A 23677-nucleotide genomic window follows, 5' to 3' on the forward strand; every position below is an offset into this window, starting at 1 on the left:
AAGGCGATAACACAAATGAATGATACGAACGATGACAGTTTTGTGACTAAAATACACGTTATTTCATAGGAGTATATATAATAAAATTAAATGTGCATAAGAGTAGACTTATTTGCGTGCAATATCACAGAATGTATTAAATTGTAAAATTGATAGCGAGTTGAATCACACGAGTTAAAAAATAAAATTAAAATAATTGAAACAATTATTGGACGATTAGAAGTAAAATAGCGTCTTTTTATTATCTTTTAATATAATCCAGTTGTTAATTATTATGAAAATTTCGCTCGCTTTTTTCTGCAACGCAGACAATTTGATATGGTGCTGATATCTGGCGATGGTTGATGTAAACAACAAACACTAGTGAAATTAATGGCGTTCGTGTTCGTGGATTAATGAAATTCTATCTATAGATTATGATCGACTGGTCTCTACAAAGTGCTTGATTGATCAATCAAAATCTACCTCCTGATTCTTTGTTGCAATTTTTCGTATCAATTACACTTTTCTTTTCCTCTTAAAAGCGACAAAATACACCTAAATATACAACCGTTTCATTTTAAGTGCAGAAATTGCAGTTGAAACGAACTGGAGTTCAACTTGACATCTAGCGAAGTGACAAGCAAACTTGTTTTATTTCGATAACGGACTCCTCTCACTTTGTATTCCGATTAAAGTGGTAGTTTTATCGTGCTGCGTGTTTAAACGCGCATTAATTATCTCGAAGAAGCGATTGACACAAAAGCGATAGCAGTATGGTCAGTCTTTAATGTGGACCGTTCATTGAGTCTGTGATTTTAATCTCTTTTTTAGTTCTTTAACTGCCTGCATGTGAGTAAATTTTGTGTTTTTTTCCTCGCTATTTTATCACATGGCTTATAATTTTTCTATCACGTATGATAATGTTAATAATTCGAGCTCATTTCACCCCTTTAAGATTGAAAAACCTTAAAAAGCAATATCTTTCTTTGCAAGGTCAAGCCAGAAAAAGTTTGTCTAAAAGAAAACTTCTTTAAATATTTAGAGAAGTATATTCCATTTTAAAAATAGATTTTCATATGTTTCACAAGAATGTGTCATTTATAACACTTTCTTATGTTAAATAAAAATATTATTATAGATGAAATATTTTCTATATTTTTTGTTTACTAATGATTAACCTATACTATACTTTAATTATTACAAGATTTATTTTTAATTTTCAACTAATAGCCTAAATGTGTAGATGAACACTAATTGTTTAAAGTGTGTTATTATTTTTTTATTATTTTTTAGTCTTAACCTTCTATTGGATATTTTATATAAAGATGTTGAATTTTTTTTTTAAACGTCTCACAAAGCTTGATGTGCAGTATAGTTTTGACAAAATTTTAGATCAAGATATATTGCAGAAGATGTCTTGGCTCTTTGGCAAGAAAAAGCACAAGGATTCGCCTCCCGAATCCAGGGAGGAGCAAGAGCAACAAATTTCTGCTAATTCAGGAGACGACTTTGTAGTCATCGAAAGAAGAAGAACATCGTTGCCACCTAATGTTGATGGTCCAAGTACACCTTATCCCAGTGGATTATATCCATTTATCGGTGGAACACCGATGAATCCTGCAATGTCGGCTGATAATTTACCAAAGCTAAGTCAACAAGCGGATGCTCCGCATTATTTAAGCGGCGTACCGTTTAAGTTATGCAAACGCTTGGAAAGTAATATGAATAATGACTTGGAAATAGATGACCTACGGATTAGCGAAATATTGTCCTTTATTGAAAGATTAGAAAATCAAAATTACGATTATGATTTTTCTCTTGAAACAGGAGTTATTACAGAAATGGCTAGTAGGACTGATGAGTAATTTGATCGCTCTGTTTATGTCTAATAAGAGTGTATATTCTATGAATTAAGGAATCAAACTTAAGTGTGTATTTTTTATTGTTAGTTATTTGAATATATAATAGTCATATTTTTAGTGATGATTGTGTCATATAATACTTGTTTTATAAATGTCAAGTTTGATTTTTTAATTCCACATAAATTACAAAATTGTTCCTATTTTTTTATATTACAGCATATAAAAAAATATGATTTTTCAATAAAAAATTAGGAATATATTAAATATTTAATGAAATTATACATCTTTGAGAAGATTTTTTTTTTTTTAAATTAATATATTATTATGAAAAAAGTATCTTTTAGAATTTAATTTGATTTTGCTCAAAGAAATATAGTTTCATCTTTGATATTGTCATAATGTTTGCACATGTGATTAAAGCACATATTTGATATTACATTTCTCATGACATATTGTGCAAATTAACAAAACCAGTTGTTTTTTATTCTTTTTTACTATACAGCTTTAATAATTTTCTAGTAAAATAATAATTATTTCCTTTAGATGTGTAAGATACAATGTTGTCAAAAGCCATACTCGAATTTAATTTTATTATTACATAACACTTATATAATCATTATATATGTTCAAATAATTTTAAATTGTAAAAATTAATAATAAATTCTTTTTATATTCTATAAATATGTTTTCGTCAAATTTTCTCTGTCAATAAGTATCTGAAGATAAGATTGTATCTTAAATGTATAATCTAAATTGACTTATATTTTATATAATTATATGCACAGACATAATATTAATACAACTGTAACAAATATGCAGAATGGTAACCAAGTTTTAAGAAATCCCAGAACACTGAAATAGATATAATAAATAATATTAATAAAATAGAGTTCTCTATATATGTAATAAATTTTCATATAAACTTTTATTCACACACACACACACACACACACATATATATATAATTTACCTTACATATTTCCCATGCAATAACATAAAAAAAGCAAGTTTCACCATATTCCAGCTGCTTGAATTATCATACGACATTAAGTTTAAAGCTGTTGCCACATGTGAATGACAATTATCGCAACATAAATTGTGCTGTAAAAATATTAATTCTGTATTATGATTATTCTACATAAGAGTTTTATATTCTGAATTGAATTATTTTACCATTCTAGTTTTATAAATTTCGCTAGCTTCTGCCACACCAGCGTCCCATCCCTGTATGCTTCCTTTGGCTTTGGTATAATCTAGTTGCCAATATTTGGTAGGTTTACCAAATGCCATATTGTCTTCAGAAACATGATAAGGACCAGCAAAGTCTCTTATTACTCCTGTTGATGTTGCAATGCCCATGTGTCCAATAAATGGCAGGAAGTATCTTAAAAATTAAATTTATCAAATTCATGTAATTTACAGAATGTGATAATTTATTAAAAGAAAAGTTCTAAAATTTCCCGAATTATTTTATGCCACTTTATGTATATAATTGTTGATATGTATATAGTAAAAAATACAATGCACTTTGACAAATGTCAAATGCGCAAAAGGCAAGGTTATGATTATAACACGCGTAATTGAAATTGACTTACGTTAGCAATGGCAAGGGGGTCCAAACGATGCAAAAAGGGAATCTTTGCCTCTCCGGATGAATGCTAAGATCCATTTCGGGCGAATCATTTGATAGCTCCGGAATATCTGTCAATAGATCGGGATCTCTCATCGTTTGTACATACAACATCACATAATATGCAGCGCTACCGTCACATGATAAGGAAACATGTATGACATATATATTGTAAGTTGCAAGTAGTATATGCCAGTATATAGTTTGACATAATGTGAAATTTTTAATTTTACAATTTTTTATGTGCTATTAATAACATTTTGGGAATAATTATATTTCCAATCATTAATTTTTACTTTTTATATATATGTGTCTACATATATTTCTTTTGTACATATTTTTTTCACTTATTATATGTTCTGGATATAAACGGTGGGCGAATATGTGTAAAATTTATTTTTTATTTTATATTAAGTTTAATTAATTTTTTTATATTTAATTTAATGTAATTTTATATTCTAAAAATTATCGAGAAAAATTAAGTTATCGAGAAGAAATGTTATCTGCAAGTAGGCATATAATAAGTAAGCATATCGGAAATGCTGGAAAAATCATTTAATATTTTATAAAAAAAAGAGATTCCGATTCTGATTTTTTAAAACTCTTGTATTTTATATATTTTGAAATATCAAAAATCAAATGACTATGATTGCTGTGATATATATATATATACAGACAAATATATGTATATGTGAAAATATATAGAACATACGTCAAATATATGATTTGTAAAAAAATTCAAGAAAAAAAACATTCTTATATTTACACAATATTACATAATATTTGTCCAAATGAATTTATGATACGAGAGAAGCATACAAAAAAGAAAGAAAAAGAATTATTATTCTTATTATTGATTCGTATATATATAATTACGGATTCAATTGTTAGATAATTTTAAAAATAGAAATTGAAGTGGAATGATAGAAATTGTTAGATAATTTTAAAAATAGAATATCGAAGAGAGAGATGATCTTTGTTGAAAATAGTCAGAAAGATATGTGATTGAAGATGTAAAAATAAATAATTACATAATATAACGTGACTTTACATGCTACAATTTCCTCACGATGTCATCCGTTGAACTTGACTAAATCCTACCTGTAAACTATACAATATGATCGTCATGCGATCGAGGGATGCCATAAGAATGCTTTATTCGATATTAGCAAGAGCGTAACACCCTTGTCGCGCTAACGAAATTATACGCAACCACGTCAGGTTTCTTACACAGAAAACGCAGAAGGTTGCTTTCCTCTCTTCGAATATGTATCGTTTCAAATATGGTAAGAAATACAATAGTCAAATATTGTAATAAATATTGCAATAAATATTTAGTTATTATATTTTAGTTTAATGTGAAAATTGATGAAGTTTTTCGATTTACATAATTCTTTAAGAATCACTTAATATTCTCCCTTAATATTCTCCCTTCTTCAGAGGTTTGGATATTAATTTTTATGAAAAAAATTTATATTTTCATTCACGCTTTTTCACTCCCTATTCATCAATTTTATATTTGTCGTTTCTTCCCTTTCGAAAATTGAGTCTTCCGTAAGAACTTCGCGACTCAATCAGTGGTACTTTGGACGTTCTTTTTTCTATCGCATAAACTTAGTGATCGTCGTGACTTTTTGGTGGATCTTCGCGACTACCGGAAACATCGTCCGGAATGAAGATATTTGTGGATCCCACAATGGCAGACGTCTATACTTGGAGCTGGGTGAGAAAGGTATCCTTTACGCGAAAAACGTCAGCTTTATCAGGAACCTGCCGAGGCAGCTGCCGCATCTTTATTCCAGCACCATCAGCAACAGTTCCCATCATCAATGCAGTCTCGAACTGGTGACCTGTCCATCTTGTGTAATTGTTGTTACTTTTAAAAACATCGCCTTGTCGCATCATTGCGGCGACGGAGGCATCGTGATGGACAATCCCTGCAGGTGAGATGGATACATGAGACAAACCATCAGCGTTTGTTTTGTAGGGATTGATTTCCTTTGGATTAATTTTTAAGCGTAAAGCTCTGAAGAGACATAATATATGATACAAATGTATAACATATTCATATTAAAGTGATATTATTATTATTATTATTATATATTATAGTTCAAATAATTTAGCTGCTTTAAGAACGATTGGTCAAGTTGTCATATATTAAATTCAGTAATGTAATTAATGATCGTAATATTACAATTAATATTAAATAAGATAATTAGAAAGCTCTTGCGAGTACTAATATTATTTAATTAAGCTTTAATTTATTTAATTCATTAAGTTTTAATTCAAGTTATGAAATGAAATTCTATCATAGCTTACATATCTTGTTATATACATTACATTACACTAATGAGCTTTTAAACTGGATATGTATGCTTTTGTAGGTGCGACTACGTGTGGCTCTCGGAACCACCTTATGAGGATGTTTCCGGCTCGCCGTTTTGTGGATCATATACACCGATCACATATAGATCGAGCACGAGAACCCTGTCTATAAATCTATTTTATAGCCAGTCGCATAAGCACGCATTCACTATTGAATACACGGCAGAAAGTTAGTAGAGATAGTCAATAATATTTCCTACTAATAATATTGTTATTATTATAAGTATCTACGAATATAGTTATTATAGGTATCTACGAATATAAGATCTAAACTAATAAAATTTAAAAATATAATTTAATCTCCGAGTATTTAAATAAAATATTTTGAGATAACTAAAATAATTTGTTGAGAGATCTAAAACTGGATCAGAGCTAAAATTTTTTATTTTATTTGCTATTCTAAAAAATTTTAATTCTATTTGCACATTTTTCGTAGAGCGCGATTTTTTTGATATATTGTGCAGTTCTATTCATTTGCTATCTATGGAGCGACATAAATAATTTTTTTTTAAATCGAATGTTATATATATCGCGGTTCATAAAGTATTTTGGTAATCGATGCTTTTGCTGCGTAGGAAATAGGCTGCATTTGAAAGGCACGGAAATGACATCGGGAGCGCCGACAAAGGATTTGAATGGTACCACCGGCAGTGGCATTTTGACCTCGCCGTTTTTCCCGGCTCGATATCCCCGTGATTTGGGTCTTGAATACGTGATAACGTGTCCCACCGAAGCTCCCTCCTGTCGCATCAGATTGCTATTTAGCGATTTCCAACTAGCGACGGTTTCCATTATGGAGGTATATTTTTAATTCTTTTTTTATATAATATTAACTCTTTAAAATTTGCTTATAGTGATATCAAATATTTCATTTTTATTTCCATACTTTTAACGTTACAATTACTTGTATCATTCGTAATATTTTTCTAAAATTAATTTCATCAAATAATTGTAAGTCCAGATATTTTCTAGATATTTTTTGTATTGTTTGAGCCATTTCTTGATCAGGGATGTGTTCGATTTCGTAAAAGATTTTTAGTAACTCTTAAATTGTGACAAATTATAAGGACGCAGAATTTTTATGTTTAATTAATTTTTTAAAAATTTTGAATATCGTGACATTTGCTTGTTTGCTTGATCAGTTTTACGATTGGAATGGACAACGCTTGGACGTGAGTAGTGGCGCGCGATTTCGGCCTCCGATCATAGTGAGTTCCGGTCCATCGTTACTCGTAAGATTTTATGCGAATGGCGGCACTGGTCTGGGTTACAAGGCTTTTTACTCCTTCGTAATCGGTCACACATACGACAAATCCATACAACCGATCACCAACTGTGGTGGATACGTGGAGAATCTGGGCGGTGCTATTACAATGATGAACATGGTCGGTCAAGGAGTAAAAACCTACGATTGCGTCTGGCTAATCAGGCCACCCAAGAACTTTCTGCACATGAAGACACACATGTATTTGAAGGTAGTGGCTTTCGCCGACATGGGTACGTATGCAAAAGAGGACAAAAGGTTTATTACCAAGCAAGCTTGAATAAAGTTGAATTAAAATTTCAATGTCTTATAAAAAAACAGGTAAAATATAAATAATTTGCAAAAATAATACAAATCAGATGTTAAAAATTTACTACGTTTTTTCTTATATATCTCTCTTGATCGATTTTAAGCTGATATTGTAACAGTATAATTATACGAAAGAGATGTAACAAATATAACGATTTTAAAACACCGATTGTGAAAAATAAGCGTAATCGATTTTTCGATAAAGCTGTTGTTCCTCAGCCGGCAATACGGAATTAATAATCAAAGAGGGTCCGACCTCGGCCTTGATGTCACTGGAAGTAATCCGACATCCATCGAATCAGTTGCAGTCGCTCAGACATCAAGAACATATAGCGCCGGTCACCAGCGGATTCCACGTGAGTCTTCGTGGTACATTCGGTCCAAATTCACATTTGGCGATTGCTTATGCGGCCTTTAGCTACACGGGTAAGTATTAACAATGATAGCAGAATAATCGCTTTGTTTTGATTGAATGTAGTATTAAATCTGTTCCATCTCTGAATCGAACATTGCAGATTGCTTTGCGGACACCGATTTTCTGTGCCAAAATCACAGATGCATCCCGAATCAATTGAATTGCGACGGTTTTGATCACTGTGGTGATAATAGTGATGAGCCAGCGACGTGTTTCCAAAGCGAGTATTTATAATTTGAAGAGATATTTGAAAAAAATAATCTACAGATTTGACATGAAGAAGGCTTTTAGGAGCTACAAATAGTGTTGATGTAAATTTTAATGTGAAAAAGTTATATTTTTAAAAATCTGATATTCTAATCTAAAATTATAATAATTAAAGATAAAAACGTTACAGATAAAAATGTTTTCTTCTGTAATTATTTAAAATAAGTAAATATTATTTAGAGAAAATTTTTCGTTTTGAATTTTTTACATGTAATTTAAATATTTTATTTAGTTTATTTAAAGATATCCCTCATTTATATTTTACATAATTAGAAGCAACTCTTTTAAAACAAGAAAAAAAACTTCTCTCCTTATTCACATTTATAAACATAAATTATAATAATAGTCAAGTCATTGAGGGACCATAGAATAATAAAAAAAACTAATATTATTATTTTGAAAGATACAGTAAATGAAAAACAGAACAAAATAAAAAATATGTTATTTTGCTAAAATTTAAAATGTACTAGTTATATCGATAAAATATTTGAAATTTGTACACAGCTATTTTATGAATTGATCTTGAATAAAATATTGCGTACAGATTGGAAGATGGAGCCGCGCGAGCGGAAATGGCACATGAACAAAGCAAATTATTATTTTCCGAAGATCGAACAATATCCTGATCTGAAAACAGCTACCCTGGTATTTGTTGCCAGCAGTCTCGGTCTGATTGTTTTGATAACGACCCTCATTATACTGCTGTACAGAATAGGAGGGGCGAGACAAAGAGAACTGCAGTCTCGTCTAGAGACAATTAGCGAACTTTTAGGTATGCATTCGTAATCTCTTCGTAGAAAATGTTTTTGAATAGCATAATTTTAAATTCTGGTCCAGAAAATTATCTCGGTAGAGATAATTTGTTTTGAAAGATTGAGTTAAAATTAAAGAAGATGATGCATTTTTGTTTAATTCTGAAAATCACAACAAAGATATTCGATATATAAATTATGTTAAAATATAATATGAATTCCATTAATTTAAATTATACTTGTGTTATATTTATATTATTATGGAATTCATAAAAATTGATTTCTTTTGTAAAAATATTAAAAAGTAATAGAATCTCATTTTAACTATTCTTGAAAAAGAATTATATTCACTTTATTAGAAATTCATCAATTTCTTTTTATCTGTATAAATTCAGCTATATTTATACAGAATGAAAAAGATTCATACATTTATATAACATTTATATAACATTTGTATAATATTTTATATACATTTAGATAACATTATGTGAAATTAAAATGTGAAAATAGAATATATTGATAATGAGTTTATAAAATGTGTCAAAGCATATCGATTGTTAATTTTCAAAAATTAAGTATTAATTAGGAACAAGACGTTTCTCATATCACTTTGGACAGTTTTTGATATTACAGACGGTGCACAAATCGAAGAAATATCCATCCCGGATGATCCACCGGACTACGAAGCTCCGCCAGGCTACGAAGAAGCCACCGTATCGAAAAAGTCTCGATGTTTGAATTGCGAATCATATAACAGAAGCTCTTCAAATCAGTAAATGTTCCTTATTTTTTTCTTTTATATTACACACAGCAGGATATTTTAAAATAGATGAATTATGTGGACAAATTATTTGATGAATTTGGAGTTTCAATGATAGACAATATACATAATAGTAATCTTTCTGTTTTAAAATATTTTTATAAAACAATGAATATTTAAAAAAATTTTTAATTTGATTTTTTATTTGTACATTTAATATTTAATTAATCAAGAAGAAGTTTTATCTTTAATTATGTCGCAACATTTTCTTATATATATTTTATATATACTTTTCTCAGATATATACACGTATAGAGAAAATTATTTGAAATAAAATAAATTATTTAGATAAATAGATTATATACATAAGACATGATTATTATATATTTTTAATTTATTTTATCTGATTTATTTTAGCTGATTATACTTTCGTAATTTGTATAATTTATAATTTATAATTTGAAACAATTTTACATCGATATATAATTTGAATATTAAATTCTATAATATCCAAAAATTAAACTAGAATTTTATGACCAAGGTTCAATGAGGACGCGAATTCATCTACTTACTTGGTAGTGGAAAGCGCAAACAATAGTTGTAGCAGTCAAACAACTCCAATGGCATCGGGAAATGATCGACATACATTACCTGAGAGTCCACCACCGCCATATATTACGCCCCCGGGGACCATACTACGAAACATGAATTTATTTGGTTTATCGGCATCGATGAGACAGATGTGTCCTGTTCGTCGCAATTGGCTCCGACGCAGCGCGCAATATCCTCAATCCTCTTTCAGGGATCGCCCATCCTCGTCTATGGACGTTGAAGTTCTCGATACATATTTGACGGATTGTACCGTTCCGGATACGAATTGGCGACTCGAAAGTCCCCCAAAAGATATTCAGGTTGTTTCAGACACAGTTCAAGAAAATACTGTAGAAGTATTAAAAGCAAATTGTCAACACGTTACAGAAGAGAAAGACGATGAGACTATCGATAGGTAATTTTTATATATGTATTAAATATATACATTTTTTACATTTAATTATTTTTCATTTCTTTCAAGAGCTGTTGACAGATCGGACGAGAGGAACACGAGCTGCTCTTGCGAGGGCGCATGCGGTTGCGTCATCAGCTCTTCTAGTGTTCAAGATAATTCTGCCAACAATTTATCAACTTCTGCAACACCGATAAGCGATGATTGCGAACTGGAACGCGATAAAACGGTAATCGCATCCTCTTCTGCGGGGAAAATCGATGAGCATCAAGAGGAGGATTTTTCTGTCTCGAAAAACACCATCGTTCGACTTTTAGGTTCTAGGCTAGTGAAACCATCTTGCCATAGCGCCAATTCCACGGCAGCATCGTCGCCCTCTGGCACTTTGCATCATTCTTGCAGAATGTTCTCTCGCGACAACTGCATCACTAAAATCTCGACCATGAGTACGTGCAGCAGCTATGATAAATTGCAAGATGATTTTGAGATTGTGTCAGAGACGGTAAGCACCACAAATTCCAACACGCCGAGCGACACGCCGAAGAGCGTTGTCAATCAGCATGGACGATGCAACAGTCGACCTAAACACATCAGCTGCGACCTGGATAGTCTCTACGAGGGCATCAAGATCCTCGATTCGTATCTGGCACGCAGAAACATAAATGTTGGTCATAGTCATAGACAGTCAGTCGCCGTGATGCTATTTGGCACTCCGGAACATGGTTCCGCGCATAATCCAATCGCATCGTCACGTCAAACCACAAGAGAGAAGTATGTGCGCGCACGCATCTGGCGATCTAGTGAGGATGCTGCATCGAACTAATTTGCCCTTGATCGAAGAAGGAATCAATTGAGCAAAAATGACGGGAACAATCATTATATTAATCTTTCGGTGATAAAGAGTATAATAATCGAAAAAAGATAGAATAGTCCTACAAGTTAAAGATATATATAGAATTTCGATTTAAAAATCAAAGGAAGAAAAGAGATAGAAAGAAAGAAAGAGAGAGAGAAGGTAACAAACATTTATTATTAATTTTATGATTTATTACAAACAACTTTCTCTCCACGATCGATTAAAGAAAAATTTAATGTTATATCTTCCAGTTTTAATTAAAATGAACAATTGCGTTACGTTAAATAAAAAATCAAAGATTGAAAAGATGAAAAGATGAAATTAAATTATTAAAAAGAATTCAAAATTTTTTAAATAATAATCGGATGCTGTATAGGATAAATTCCTAATAAAGTTGCGATTATCCAGTCATATTATCGTGTCGTATTCGATTGAATTCTGTAAGAGAGTACATTTGGAAGAGAGGGAAAATAAAATACATTTTTGACTAATGTGATGTTTAATAATAATTTAATGATTTATCGTAAAAACAATCTATTCTCAAAGACATATACGCAAATCTTTGTATAGACGGTTCCCGATACTTTAACAATTCCATTTGTAAAGTGACTAAGTTTGCGTTAATCTTTGACACTACCTCTTATAGCCGAGGATTTATATTCGAAGAATGCTAAAATGCTTTTGGCAATTAAATTATATTTCTATAATTCTATGGAATTCGTTTTAATCTAGCTTGGCTGACTTTCGACGGAGATCAAATAGGCTCCATCCCAATAATCTTGAAGTACTCGTTAATTACATTGTTTTCTAATTATTAAATCTTACACCCTCGCGTCATCTAGAATAAAGCGTACATAACGTCGTAGTAAAATATATATTGCGATATATTCATTGGCCTTTATTTTCCACCTTATACGTAAAATTCCATACTCCTCGTACACGAAGGCGATCACACGCTTTATGTAGTGAAATATACAGAGGGAGTTTTTTCTTTCTAAAGAATACTTTAGGAATAAATTCTTCGGCACAAATTTGAAATTGATTTTATATACATCAAAACAAGCAGATAATAATCTTTTTTAACTTTTCATCGGAAGAAATGAGTGAGTTCGCTCAAGAATTTATTTTTAAAATAAAAACTGTAGTCAAACACACACATCAGATCTATTATCTTTGTTTTCGTTATCATAAACGCAATATTTTAGTCACTCGTTCATTCTTTTAATGTTCACTTTCGTAAAATTTAAACTCGTTACTCATTCATTCTTTTAATTTTCACTTTCGTAAACTTTCTTTTAATTTTCATTCTCGTAAAATTGATCGCTGTCGGTGCCGGAAGTAAGGAAGTTTGTTTTAACGCTCGGTTAGCATAGAACGGATTTGGCACTTCTTGTAAGACAGGCACGCGTTACTAACAAACAGCTAATGCCATGTACTACAACATCGGTAAGACGGAACAAGTGCCGTTGCGAAAATACATTCACGATTTCCGTACGTTCATAGTATGTTCTTGTATGGTTATACCGACACTTATGCTTTCATGCATCTTTAACGTACATCGATTTCGAACGGAACGACGTATATACATTCGCGATCGATGCAGCGCAATGCGTGGAAAAAATTACCGCAAAAACGATGCTCATTCTCTGATACAAGATGTACGATACCGCAGTACATTATGCGTGACAATTAATTGCATGACAAATTGCAGAGATATTTATTAAAGTGATTTTCCACGCGATGTGCTCGTTCTTTCGATTAATTTTTTTTTCTCGCTATTAAGCTATAACGATGAAAAGTGAAGGACAAATACCAGCTAATTGTCAAAAATGATATTTATAGAATTGCGTGACGCATAGAATACGCACAATACTTCAAATATCATAATTGAAAAAGTACTTTATTATTGATTTAATATTGTAAGCTTTTTATAGTAACGCTCTTGTGCAAAAATATGTAACTTGAAACGTTTCTCGTCGTAACTAGAAATTTTTGACATTTAGCTCATATTTAATTTTCATTCGTTAATAATGATTTTATTTCGAAGTATCGATGAAAAAAAATTTATCTCATTTCATTAATATCGAACTGACTATTGAATTATTGTATTATTGTTTAAGTGCCAAGCGGCCTAAAAACAAATCTAATCCTAGTTATTCTTGATGAATGAGAAGGTATGTTCATGTATATCCACTCAGGTCCCTAGTTCCTTGAGATGAGGCAATCGATTTTTGGTATGTTTGATATGTACTAAGCATATCAGTGCAACTATGCCTCACGCTTTTGCGTGTACAACTTAAAAATAACTACACAAGCGTAATGTTAGATATTTAATAAAAATATTGATTAAATCGATCGATCGTAAAAAAATATACGTCAAAAAAAGGGAACTTCTTGCAATGGTTTTGCAAGCTTTTCATTTCAAAAAAGTTGTTCTCTGAATATTCTCTTTGCTATTTGGAGGTACAATTACACTTTTGAAAATTTTAATTTTTCTGATTAAACAACAGACTTTTTTGTGCGGTGATTGATTCAATTAATCGAAATTAATGAAGTACAACGCGCGCAAGATGAAAAATTCCCGAGAGTTCACAACATTTATTTCAAGCAATGACAATACTGCTTCATGCCACGATTTAGACATCTAGCGCTTGTGGCGTAAGGATTGATTCTGCTGACTTCGCTGTCGGACAGGGTGTAATTGCTGTCGCCGAAATATCTGATGGTGACCTCGAAGTTACCGTTGCCAGGCGTCGTCTGGATCATGTAGAAATACACGACACTGGACGAGTTTTCCGCGCCGAAATCAATCACCTCGTTCACCCGATGCACCTTCTTCAGTCTGAGTCGCGCGCACAATCGTCGGCCCTTCTTGTCCTTGTAGTTTTTCACAATGCTTTCAACGTGGTCCAGAAACTTTTGCACACCGGCAACGGCGATTCTGTCGTTGACGTTGACTGGTTTGAAGGCCGTGCAGGTACACCAATGATAAGCCACTCCCGCGTCCTGGCAGCCTCTCTCTCTGGGAACAGGCGCGAAGAGAGACTGACAGGTGGAACATCCCGGACTAGGATCGGCATCGCTGCCTCCAACAACGAGGATGTCCCTCAGGGTTTCGTAAACATCGTACGGAGAAGTGAGTCGATTCTGATTCACCACGAGGGCTTGATAGGCCTCAGGATTCTCCCGACGGTACCACTCGGGTAGCCAAATATAGATGTATGGCAACCTCTCTTCATACCAGCCCATGAAGGTCGTGCGAAACTCGCCCCATCGCATACCGTGATCGCTCAGGAAGATTATCATTGTGTCGTTCAAGCTCCCGTCCTGTTCCAAAAGTTCAAATCTCTTCAACATGCGACTGTCTATTGATGAGACGCCGTTCATGTTATCGTGGCTGATGGTGTTCGTCCAGAAGAAACCAAAGTACGGCACGCCAATAAATGTCTGAGCGAAGTTCACGGCGTAGTCGAAAATCCGATCGAAGCTCAGCTCGGGACCGGTGCAGTATTTCATGTTAAATCTATAAACAGCGTAAGCCGAAATCTTTTTCTATCAGCGAAATATCGATTCATTCCCCTTGAACGATAATTAAATAAATTAAATTATCTTACCTTTTCTTAACCTTGAGAAGCTTCTCGCTGGCCAGCATGTAAGGTCTCAGATAGTAATCCGTAGGCGGCTCGACAAAGCCGACCTTGAGGTAGTTGAATGTATTGAGGGCAGTCTCGTCCTCACCGTAGGCCGTGACGTAGCCGGCATTGCGGAAATTGTGCCAGATGAAAGGACAGTTATCGAGCTTGTAGGCCACCGTCGGTTTGCATTGCGAGTACGCCTGTTGTGGCGTCTGACCCGTCAGAATCGCCATAAGGTTTGGAAACGTGTTGTCGCCGATCTTGTTGTAGCCCTTCAAACCGATCCAACCGGTCTCGCTCAGATACTTCTCGGTCTTGGGCATAGTGCGATAAAAGTTCAGTCGGCTGACACTGTCGATGCCGAGGATAAGCACGCTCAGCTTCCTCGAGAAGTTCCCGGATTGGCTGCCGTTGCGATCGCGCACCTTTTCCGGATTCAAGATCGCGTGAACATTCTCGTACACCGTCTTCATCGATGACTTCGTCTTCGTCTTAGGTTTCGACTTGGTCTTTGCTTTGCACGACACGTGCGCCACTTCCACTTCGCGCGGGAGTACCACTTGTCCCGTGAAGTTCTCGCACTGTTTGACTCTATTGAGAAGAGAGAATCAATTTCCAAGTAGCTTTTAACTTTAATATCGTTTTAAAGGTAGTTTTTCTTAATTGCGAATAAGGCAAGTTAAATTTTGTTCACTAAACTATGGAATTTGCAAAGTAAATTGGCTTAAAATAATAATTTATAGTATCATGTATCATGATAAATCTTACGATATCGTTGAATCGTAGTTGTTCTTCTTGGGCTTGTCCACCTTTGGCCTGGTTATGGATGACCAGCAGCAGATGATGTCGCTGTGTATGGCCGGATCGAGGGAAAGAAAAACGCTGCCGTTAGGTTCTCTCGAAATTTGCGAGAGGACGAGATCGTTCGGGCATTTCTGCAGCTTTTCCTTCCTCACGAATTTCGTGATGGACGGATCCAGAGGCTCTTTGGACAGCATGTGACACTTCGGATTCCATACGAGGTAACCGTCCACCATGCCTGTCGCCCATATCAATTTAAATTGTTATATTTCTGATGATTTTAAATCGAGTCAAAATTTTCCTCCCATTTTTTATCTCAATTTTCAATCTGACATCTGATTTGACATTTTAAGCAATCAAAAAAATCCTCTTCTCTTTTAAAATAATTTAATTTACATTTTATTTCGAATATTTTCTTTTGAAAGTTTCTCTTTTAAATATCTAAGTAAGAAATTGTTTGTTTACTATCTTTTCGAAATGCAAAATAAGAGTTTAATTCTTACATTAATTAAACATTAATTGTTGAGTCCTCTAGAATTGATAAATGAGAAAATTAAAATTGAAAATAAGAGCAAAGTCTTGAAAAAAATGGCAATTTTACAAAGTAATTCAATATATAGTTAAATATCCAAATATATCAAAATTAAAATTTATACGGAATGTCTTTATAGGATTAAACAAATTTAAATCTAAATATCTTAAATTTAAATATTTATTCTGTTATATTTTTAGTAAACTATTTGTTTCGTCACATGCCAAGAGCGATATAGTATTGCTCGTTATAAATAGATGACGATCGATGATACGAAACTAGTCGTTAATTCAACACTTCCAGAATATCGGAACAAAGACTATACAGTCAATTCTTAAAATATATATTTTAAATACTAGCGCAAAATGTATCGGTGAATTTTCCCGTGAATTTTTCATAATATCGCAGCATTGAATAAGTTATTACGAGATATGTGAAATTTTAGCACATTCTTATCTTCAAGCATGAGTGTATCGTTCATACGTCTAAAAAAGTGATAAGAGTCTCAACGACAGCTGCTTTTAGTTTTTCACTCTGAACACTATGTCTGTTGTCACCAATATTATAGATTCTCAGAGTAATATTATTATTACGTGAGTCAGCGAGGTGTGAACGTGTTAATGTACTCATATTAGAGTGAACAAGGAGCTCTTTTACGTTTATATAGACGTTGAATGTTTATATATGTTCTACATATTTAATTAATTAATGTATATCCTGCATTAACATAATGAAAGTATGCGGCAATGAAGGAAAATTTATTCGCAAATATTTATCACAGAGACTCTTCCTTATCATATTGCATTAAATTTTCAATAATATTGTTTCAAACTTTTCGTTCGAGTAAGTGGTATCTTTTAAAAGCGTAAAACATATAAGATCTGAGAATATTGATAGTCAAAACTCGATAAAACCCCGATATAAAAGCGATAAAAAATCGTTGAAAAATATACAAGCATGATAAAAATGATAGTAAAAAAGATAAAGACAAAAATAAAACTGATTTAAAAATCTAAGAAATATAGAATAACTTTACATTATTAAATAAGAGATTTCATATTATAAGATATATTAATAAGATATTTTATCGCCATTTAGATTCTTTAATTCGCCAAAGAAAATTATAAAAAAATAGAAATTTAAGACTTCTACAATTCTTTTTTTTTCAATACACGGTCCGATTTAACATAAATAAACACAAAGAATGCACCAACTTTTAGTCTGCTAATGAATAAAAGAGTTTTAAATATGTAAATTAATTTGATGCTTTTATCCATTTTAAAACATTTTATATTTATATATTTAAATTTAAATATAATGCGATCTCTTGAATTGCTGCTATTAATATTTATAAAATACTATATAAAACGATAATGCGGACAATCTGACTCAGAAAACACGTAATAAAAACGAAGGTCATGGATAAAATATATATTTGGCATTATTTTCTGTTGCGTTTCAACGAAAAGAAAATGTTATTGCAGTCACAAAACTGATTTATTAGTTCTCGGCAAAACTGCACTAAGTCATAAAAAGTGATGTTAAAAGTTTGAAAACTTTGACTTAAGTAACCAAGTTCCGATTAGAAACTTGAAAAATTTTGCATTTAAATTAAACAATTGCCCCAAAGGGGGCATGAAATAAGGTCATTATATTACGTCATTATATCATTATATTACCGACATGGCATTTCATTTTGTTAAAAAAGTACAGAATTAATTTGCATAATAATCGCGTGGATTAAGTTCATATCAGCTCGGTGATAAATTGCGGCATTAATTACAGAAAAATAGGAGCATGACAGTTTCATAGCTTTTATCTACTCAAATAACGAGTCGTGAGATATGAGAATGGTTCTCACCTTCCGTAATGTTATACGACTTGAAGGACGGATACTGTACGTCGAATTCGTAGCTGTCGTCGGGAACGAGGTAGAGGGTGACGACAATCAGGCATGGTAACAGAACCAGAACGAGGCCGGGTCGTCGGCAGAAGCACTCGGTGAAGCGTGACCATTTTGCCTTCCACATCATGTTGTCGAGGTCACGCCTTTCTCGGGGTTACAAAAGATCCCGGTCTCGCGTCTTAATCTTAATCTTCGTTGTATCCGCGATCGGTTTACCCTCATTCGAGGATGCCTCGACTGTTCGTCCCTCGTCGCCCAGCTCTCTCGCACGGCATCGTTGATCACGTAGACATTCGTCCTTTCGCGACTCGCACCGTTCTCTTCGTCCTCAGCTTCCTCGTCCTCTCGAAAAAGAAAGGCGATCATCGAGTGGCCGCCGTGCTTTGCGAGGATGCTGAGACGAGCTCAACTATCTCGCTATCTCAAGAGTCGTTCTGAAATCGAAAGTGAGCTTTCAACTATCCTACTTTGAAAAAAAGATTAAATGTTTGTGTTAAAACGGCTGAGATAAAAGATTTCTAAGGCCGGTATTCATAGTGTTTTCATTTTTAAGATAGTTTTAAATGAGGTTTGGAAATGTTATACGACCATTCATTGGCTGAATAGAATCTTAAGGCAACCTTAGGATCTTACAATTAGATATAAGAATAGAATATAAATACAAAAACCCTAAGCCATTTTTAGGTGTCCTTTATAAACATGTCTAGGTTTTTTTTATCTTTTCGTGTTTATCTACTTTCTCTTTCTTTCCTTTGTATTAGTTTGGCAACCAAGTGAGATATGTATTAACAAATAATTTGAAATTGAATCTGATATGTATTAATAAATAATTCGAAATTGAATCTAAAAGACATTTAATTATAATTATCTATGACACGCAATAAATATGCACTACTTCTACTGAATTCTTATAAAGTAGGTCCTATTTAAATCATATCTACTATCCTTTTAATTTTCAAATTTTCTTCGGTTAAATTTTCTCAGCTAAATTTTTTATGTTTCTAATAAAAAATGTGATAACTAAAAATAACTTAATATAAAATTAATTGAACTTTATTAAACTCAATAAAAAAGTGCATTTTAAGCTCAAAATAACTGACATGTGTGTGTAAATGTATCACATAATCTATTTAAAATTATACTATAAAACTACTGAAATATTACTAAGATAATATATTATTGGGTAAATTATACAATTATTATAAGTATTCTTACATGTATTATTATATGACATATTGCGAAAATAATATAAATTATAATTTTTTCTTCCCGTTAAATCATCTAACGAATATTTAAAAATGTTATTGAAATATCTTTTGTGACGTTTTTGAAATATCTATTGCGTTTTTTTCAATTTCTATCTAATAACTAATATAAAATATATTGGACTATTATTTCAAAATAAAATGGAGTATTTGCCTTTGCGACTTTAATATAATTGATGAATGATCTCTGTTGCAATTATAAAAAAATATTTTTTAAACAAAAATTTGCTCATGTCACAAAACATTTTGTTCTATAAAAACACCGCATCAAATTTCAATGAGAGAGAAAATAGATAATAAAATAAAATAGATAAAAATTATCTCAATAAATTTTAATCCTTTTAATGAAATAGATGTGATTTCTTGCTATTCTGAAGCTTGAATTTTGCTTTCCAGTTCTTATTTATATGCAAATTGAATAAATCATTAAAAGTATTGATTTCAACATCAGTACATATCAGTTTTTTTTCCTATATGTTTTATATTCATAGTTATATTTTACATGAGTGATAAAAAATTATTACGTTTCAAAAATCTTTAAAAAAAAATTTATAAATAAAACAAGAAATTCCAAAGAGCCCTTCATCATCAATTGCATAAGATTTCTTTCACGTTATCAATTAAGGGTTAAAGTGGCAAAGTATCAAACTGATTAGATAAATGCTCGTTGTATGTTCTCTCGACATGTGTCAGCGATCAAGAGCTATGCAAAGACGTTCGTCGTCGCAAGCTGGCCATGAATTTTGTTTCAACATATTTCTGATAAAACCTAATCGCGTTTTCCTTCCGGTAAATTTCATATTCAAACAGATCCCAGTCCCGATAATAATCATTGGAGCATACGCTCTTAAATGCTTTTGTTTAATTTTTCACACAATATATGAACAGTAAGTATTCTATCGGAATAGTAGTCTTTAGGAAAATTTCTTTTCAATTATTTCTAAATTATTTTACTACAAATTTGTTTATTTATTATATTATTAATTCCTTGTAATGTAAAAATGTTCCATAAAAATTTTCTCCTTCCAATATTATATCCAATATTTCGTCATGTTTTTAATATGCAAAAGAATACCTTAGCTCGCGCTGTAACTCTTCCATTCTTACCGCAGACAATCTGTGTGAATTAATTACGCATTTTCTGTTTATTACCTCTTTTATGCATGGCAAGGTAGGAAAAACAATTATGATTTGAAGCTAAATATAGATTTATTGAGAAACAACAGGATACTTAAATATCTCAATACGTAAGTTAATACTTTGTGGTTGCACAATGTGTGTGTTAAGTGAGCAGGAAAATTTATAAAAATCATTTGAACATAAACGCTATAATATTTTGGTAAATCGGATGACCCGAGAACACTTGAAACAATATATCTATCTCGAACGAGAATTGATCAATCAATTGATCAATCATTGATCATTACTCGAGTAATAAAAAAACGAAATAAAGTAAACGAATAAGTAAATAAACGAAACGAATTCGACATTCGACTGTATAAATAACCGTGCAAGATTATTTGAAATGGCATTCTGATATGCGGCAACACACTGTGTAGATTCGAAGAGAACGGAAGACCAGATAAAATGATTCCTTTCTTCTCTTCCGTTATTCCCTTCCCGCGTAGAAAGCGTAGGTGTGTGTAATTGAATATCGGACATTGAATGATGAGCTACGTAGTAGCTTGCAGTAATCGACAAGAGTAACGTTAAAATGTAAAGCATGCGGTAAACCTGTTTTTCGCAAATGTCAGGAACGAATTTCGATAAATCAATATATAAAATAGGCCTGACGGAATTGAGAAAAGATCGAATACACTTGACAAATAATCTGTGTGTCTTAAGGTACACTTTTTAGAAAATTTTGCAAAATTAGATATTATGTTAAAATTTATTCGCATTAAAATTTAATTGAAATGTCATTCGTAAAACAATTCCGATAAGATAAAGATTTCACGCACACACATTTTCTTTTACGTACAAATTTCTTGAATGAATTTGATTAGATTTTTTCTTAACAAAGAATCGTCGTTATCGAAAATTTGAAATTTTTGTGAATGAAGGGATGCACAGATAAATAACAGTATCTTATTTCTGATTTAACTTTGAGTGATGAATATCGCGCAGTTTATATTATCAAGACATGACATCCCGATGACAGGAGCACAAACATATGCAAACTTGACAAGTTTCACGACTATGCAAGTCGTTCAAAATTTCACTTGCTCAAACCTTTCTTCAAGAAATGAATAAAAAATCCCGACACACGCAAACAGATTAAATTGCAATCTATGAAGAGCTCCGGAAATTCTTACGCAGCAGCGACACACGAGAGATTCGCATTCTCCGCGCTCTCGGCACAAGGGTGACGATATCTCGAATCATGATCGGAGCACACAAACGATCACGGAAACCATCATTCGGCCCTTTCGAATTACCTCTCGAACGCGCGTGTCGACGTATCAAATGATAAGCGGTTGATCGCGGCACAATTCCTCGTCGACGTGTTACAGGGCGAATCGTCGACGCTTATCGCATCTCCTCGCGTCGCGTATGCTACCGTACGCAGCTTATTAAGGGATGACGACGCTCGACGCATAACGACCCTCGGCACGAGGTCTCACCCCGCTCGCGCGGCGAGCGAGGGTTGCGGCGAAAGCCTTTAATCGAATCGAATTGGCCGAGTCGACGAGACGCGACGAGATGCGCGCACGTACCACCCACGCTGCAACCAGGCAACTCCGTCGCCGACTGACGAAGATTCGCGCATACGTCGTCCTCGCCGTCGCCGTCGCCGTCGTCATCGTCGTCGACGGCCACCCTCTACTCGTGCCGCGTTGCGCCATCGCGATGCGCGCGTCTCGTCTGTTTACCGAAACGCAATTGTGTGCTTTCGATAAAGATCTCTCATTTACAAGTTGGCGTTTAAACAAAAATCTAAAATCGATAGTTTGCTTTGTTCAGATACTGTGATTTCCCGATAATGATCTCTAATTTACAAGATTATTTACCGTTTAAATAAAATCTAGACTCGATGCTTTATGGTTTACCTAGGAACTTCAAGCAACGAGAAGCGTTAAGTTATATCAGATATTGTCTTTAAGAGATTGTATCGGGATATTTATTGCACATAAATTTTTATAAGAGATTGTATGCGCAATAGATATACGTTTTGCAGATATTCATAGAGATAGATACTTTCAATAAGTGATAAATTCATGATTCATTTATTAAGACGAAGCATTAATAAATAATTCAGCATACTAATAAAAAAATACGTATGCTTTGGAATTATCATTTTAATATTCTATCGTGAAATTTGTAAGATATTCTTGGATTCTACAAACAAACTTTTTTGTAGAATCAAATAATAATTATTAGAGTAACAAATAAACTGATTAGATTAATGAGTTCATTCTTAATCAAAATCATCATTTTAGAGAAAAACAAAAATTTAATTTGACGAGTAAAGTTTATTATATGAATTAATTGAATATTTTGTTTTACAAAAAAGGAATTACAAATAATTTTTCAAAAGTTAGAAATAATTATGCTCGTGCCGTTAATATCAGTATTTTTGAGTATTGACAAATTCCATTCCTCTATTCATATATCGATTGTATAAAAATATTTAGTTTCAACAGAACTATTTTTAACGCTAGAATGCAATATGAGGCATATATTGCGTAAAATTATTTCGTTTGTTTCGACATTCCTTGCTACATTTTCTGATATAAAATTTTTATTAAATACTATTAAATACCATTTTAATTTTAATATTATTAATTAATTCTATTAATAATTAATTTATTAATTGTTTACACTAGATATAATTACTGATAAATTTATAATTTAATATTATTGAACTACATTGTAATCTGATTTAAAAGTCTAAAAATATTTGCACATATAAAGGTAATCATCGGGGAGAACACTGATACTAAAATATATGTATATGGCTTAATAATGAACTCGATAATAATTATTTGATAATTGAAAATAAAAATTATTTGTTAAATAGAGAAAATGCAATTATTCTAGAATAAAACATCA

At 32.4% G+C, this 23677-nt stretch overlaps 4 protein-coding genes across 12 annotated transcripts; 2 read left to right on the forward strand and 2 right to left on the reverse strand.

Annotated features, from left to right (window-relative positions):
* The first annotated feature begins 360 nt into the window (after window positions 1-360).
* Window positions 361-2743, forward strand: LOC145972039 (uncharacterized). Of its 6 annotated transcripts, none has more exons than XM_083100236.1 (2): window positions 361-831; window positions 1375-2743. In XM_083100236.1, exon 2 carries the CDS (start codon window positions 1395-1397, stop codon window positions 1845-1847), a length of 453 nt encoding a protein of 150 aa, XP_082956362.1. In that variant the 5' UTR covers window positions 361-831; window positions 1375-1394; the 3' UTR covers window positions 1848-2743. The 6 variants fall into 6 exon arrangements, with proteins under 6 accessions (XP_082956362.1, XP_082956363.1, XP_082956365.1 ...); XM_083100237.1 differs by having other exon boundaries at window positions 1392-2743; XM_083100239.1 differs by having other exon boundaries at window positions 1395-2743.
* Window positions 1738-3618, reverse strand: LOC145972038 (transmembrane protein 222). The gene is made up of 4 exons (XM_083100233.1): window positions 3440-3618; window positions 3018-3228; window positions 2815-2945; window positions 1738-2696 (listed from the first exon to the last, which is right to left on the reverse strand). The coding sequence occupies exons 1-4, from the start codon at window positions 3586-3588 to the stop codon at window positions 2618-2620; spliced, it is 570 nt and encodes a 189-aa protein (XP_082956359.1). The 5' UTR covers window positions 3589-3618; the 3' UTR covers window positions 1738-2617.
* Culd (CUB and LDLa domain) lies at window positions 3172-12147 on the forward strand. Of its 4 annotated transcripts, none has more exons than XM_083100216.1 (11): window positions 3172-4760; window positions 5093-5417; window positions 5859-6028; window positions 6435-6658; window positions 7002-7356; window positions 7652-7858; window positions 7948-8067; window positions 8659-8886; window positions 9485-9638; window positions 10168-10632; window positions 10699-12147. In XM_083100216.1, the coding sequence occupies exons 1-11, from the start codon at window positions 4742-4744 to the stop codon at window positions 11450-11452; spliced, it is 3021 nt and encodes a 1006-aa protein (XP_082956342.1). In that variant the 5' UTR covers window positions 3172-4741; the 3' UTR covers window positions 11453-12147. The 4 variants fall into 4 exon arrangements, with proteins under 4 accessions (XP_082956342.1, XP_082956343.1, XP_082956344.1 ...); XM_083100217.1 differs by having other exon boundaries at window positions 10711-12147; XM_083100218.1 differs by having other exon boundaries at window positions 4216-4760; window positions 9500-9638.
* LOC145972035 (uncharacterized) lies at window positions 11979-22395 on the reverse strand. The gene is made up of 5 exons (XM_083100220.1): window positions 22063-22395; window positions 18315-18793; window positions 15889-16159; window positions 15100-15711; window positions 11979-15008 (listed from the first exon to the last, which is right to left on the reverse strand). Exons 2-5 carry the CDS (start codon window positions 18484-18486, stop codon window positions 14084-14086), a joined length of 1980 nt encoding a protein of 659 aa, XP_082956346.1. The 5' UTR covers window positions 18487-18793; window positions 22063-22395; the 3' UTR covers window positions 11979-14083.
* Between the last annotated feature and the right edge of the window lie 1282 nt (window positions 22396-23677).

This window comes from Camponotus vicinus, unplaced genomic scaffold (assembly GCF_025532165.1).
Source record: "Camponotus vicinus isolate PSW18456_S1 unplaced genomic scaffold, iyCamVici1.0 SCAF_5, whole genome shotgun sequence".
In the NCBI taxonomy this organism is placed as follows: domain Eukaryota; kingdom Metazoa; phylum Arthropoda; class Insecta; order Hymenoptera; family Formicidae; genus Camponotus; species Camponotus vicinus.

What these genes read in the sequence shown, in the direction of transcription:
- LOC145972035 (XM_083100220.1), bottom strand. Translation starts at nt 18,486, where the DNA reads ATGATGTGGAAGGCAAAATGGTCACGCTTCACCGAGTGCTTCTGCCGA. An exon ending in AACTACGATTCAACGATATC is followed by an intron (nt 15,712 to 15,888) that starts GTAAGATTTATC and finishes TCTTCTCAATAG; the next exon opens with AGTCAAACAGTGCGAGAACT. An exon ending in CTTCTCAAGGTTAAGAAAAG is followed by an intron (nt 15,009 to 15,099) that starts GTAAGATAATTT and finishes CGCTGTTTATAG; the next exon opens with ATTTAACATGAAATACTGCA.
- LOC145972038 (XM_083100233.1), bottom strand. Translation starts at nt 3,588, where the DNA reads ATGTTGTATGTACAAACGATGAGAGATCCCGATCTATTGACAGATATT. An exon ending in ACCCCCTTGCCATTGCTAAC is followed by an intron (nt 3,229 to 3,439) that starts GTAAGTCAATTT and finishes TTAATTTTTAAG; the next exon opens with ATACTTCCTGCCATTTATTG. An exon ending in TTGCATGGGAAATATGTAAG is followed by an intron (nt 2,697 to 2,814) that starts GTAAATTATATA and finishes TATCTATTTCAG; the next exon opens with TGTTCTGGGATTTCTTAAAA.
- Culd (XM_083100216.1), top strand. An exon ending in AGTGGCTTTCGCCGACATGG is followed by an intron (nt 7,357 to 7,651) that starts GTACGTATGCAA and finishes GTTGTTCCTCAG; the next exon opens with CCGGCAATACGGAATTAATA. An exon ending in GACGATGAGACTATCGATAG is followed by an intron (nt 10,633 to 10,698) that starts GTAATTTTTATA and finishes ATTTCTTTCAAG; the next exon opens with AGCTGTTGACAGATCGGACG.